At 51.5% G+C, this 1,028-nt stretch overlaps 1 protein-coding gene across 1 annotated transcript in view; it reads left to right on the top strand.

Annotated features, from left to right (window-relative positions):
* Positions 1-693: 693 nt before the first annotated feature.
* LOC103757860 (feather beta keratin) overlaps positions 694-1,028 on the top strand; it is a 906-nt gene continuing 571 nt past the window's right edge. Inside the window, exon 1 of the mRNA XM_029963261.1 lies at positions 694-848. Within this exon, the coding sequence (XP_029819121.1) occupies positions 694-848 (155 nt within the window). The remainder of the gene's footprint in view (positions 849-1,028) is intronic.

The following is a 1,028-nucleotide window of genomic DNA, read 5'->3' as shown; positions in this document are numbered from 1 at the left end:
ACAGCTGCCTCTGAGAAAGAAGAACTTTTTAGGAACATTAGAATCAAGGGCAACCTTGTGTGCCCAGAAGGGCCCTGGGTACAAACCCAGCTCTCACACTACACCAAGCAGTGATGCTCTTCCTGCCCTGCAGACATGGAGGCAGCTGGGACGCATCCCAGGAGGGCAAGGGAATGCCTTCAGTAGGCAAATTTCCTGGGACGGACTCTCCCTACCCCTGGCGAGTCACACTCTAATTTTAGAGTGGCCTTGCGTCAGCTTTTTGGTGTTGGCCAAGACAGGAGTGTGTGCTGTCTGCAGGCTTGTGTCTCAGTCAGGGTTGAATTCCCCTCCAGCAAGGGCAGTTCCATCTCTGCACGGAGAAAACCATTTTCCAGCACTGGGCTGTTACCAAGTACACAGCTCCAGGCAGCCCTACAGACTTTGCCTTCAGCCTGACCTTATTTCAGCAAAAGAGGGTGGACATGAATGTCCTCATTTTTCCCTGGTCCCACATTCCATTTCTCCAGAGACCCCTCTGGCACATTTTCCTCTACTGATGTGTCCCTGCCCAGGCCTTGGGCCTTTCATCTCAATACTTGAAAGCATCTTCAGAGGCCTAATGGTCATGGCAGAAATGAGGAAATGAAACAGCAATGCTGATGGAAACAAAAGCACAACCTGGGCCATTACGTAGGATGTTTTCCTTTGGAGATGAGTGTTTTAAAATTACTGCCCTGTGCAGTGACTGTGGGCCTGGGGCAGTGCCGGAGCAGTATAAAAGTGGGCCCTTCTCCTCACTCTCTCATCCACTCTTCTCGCCTCCATCTCCTTAGGAACAAGGTGGGTCTGGTGACTTTTCTCCTCTCCTGCCTCTTCCTCTTCCTCTTTTTGTTTTCCAGTGCATACCCTTTTGTCCTATGCTGCATTATGGGACTGTTCTCCAAGGGAGGTGACACGAGAGGTCACATGGAGGGAGGCTGGGGCTTGGCTGAAGTGAGTGATGGTCTAGGCAGGAACTCTCTGGGATTGGTTGCTCTTGATGGCGA

The sequence above is a fragment of the Manacus vitellinus genome, unplaced genomic scaffold (genome assembly GCF_001715985.3).
Source record: "Manacus vitellinus isolate BGI_N305 unplaced genomic scaffold, ASM171598v3 scaffold_100_pilon, whole genome shotgun sequence".
NCBI classification, from domain to species: domain Eukaryota; kingdom Metazoa; phylum Chordata; class Aves; order Passeriformes; family Pipridae; genus Manacus; species Manacus vitellinus.
The sequence above is the reverse complement of the archived record's forward strand: the minus strand, read 5'-3'. Positions and strand labels throughout refer to the sequence as shown.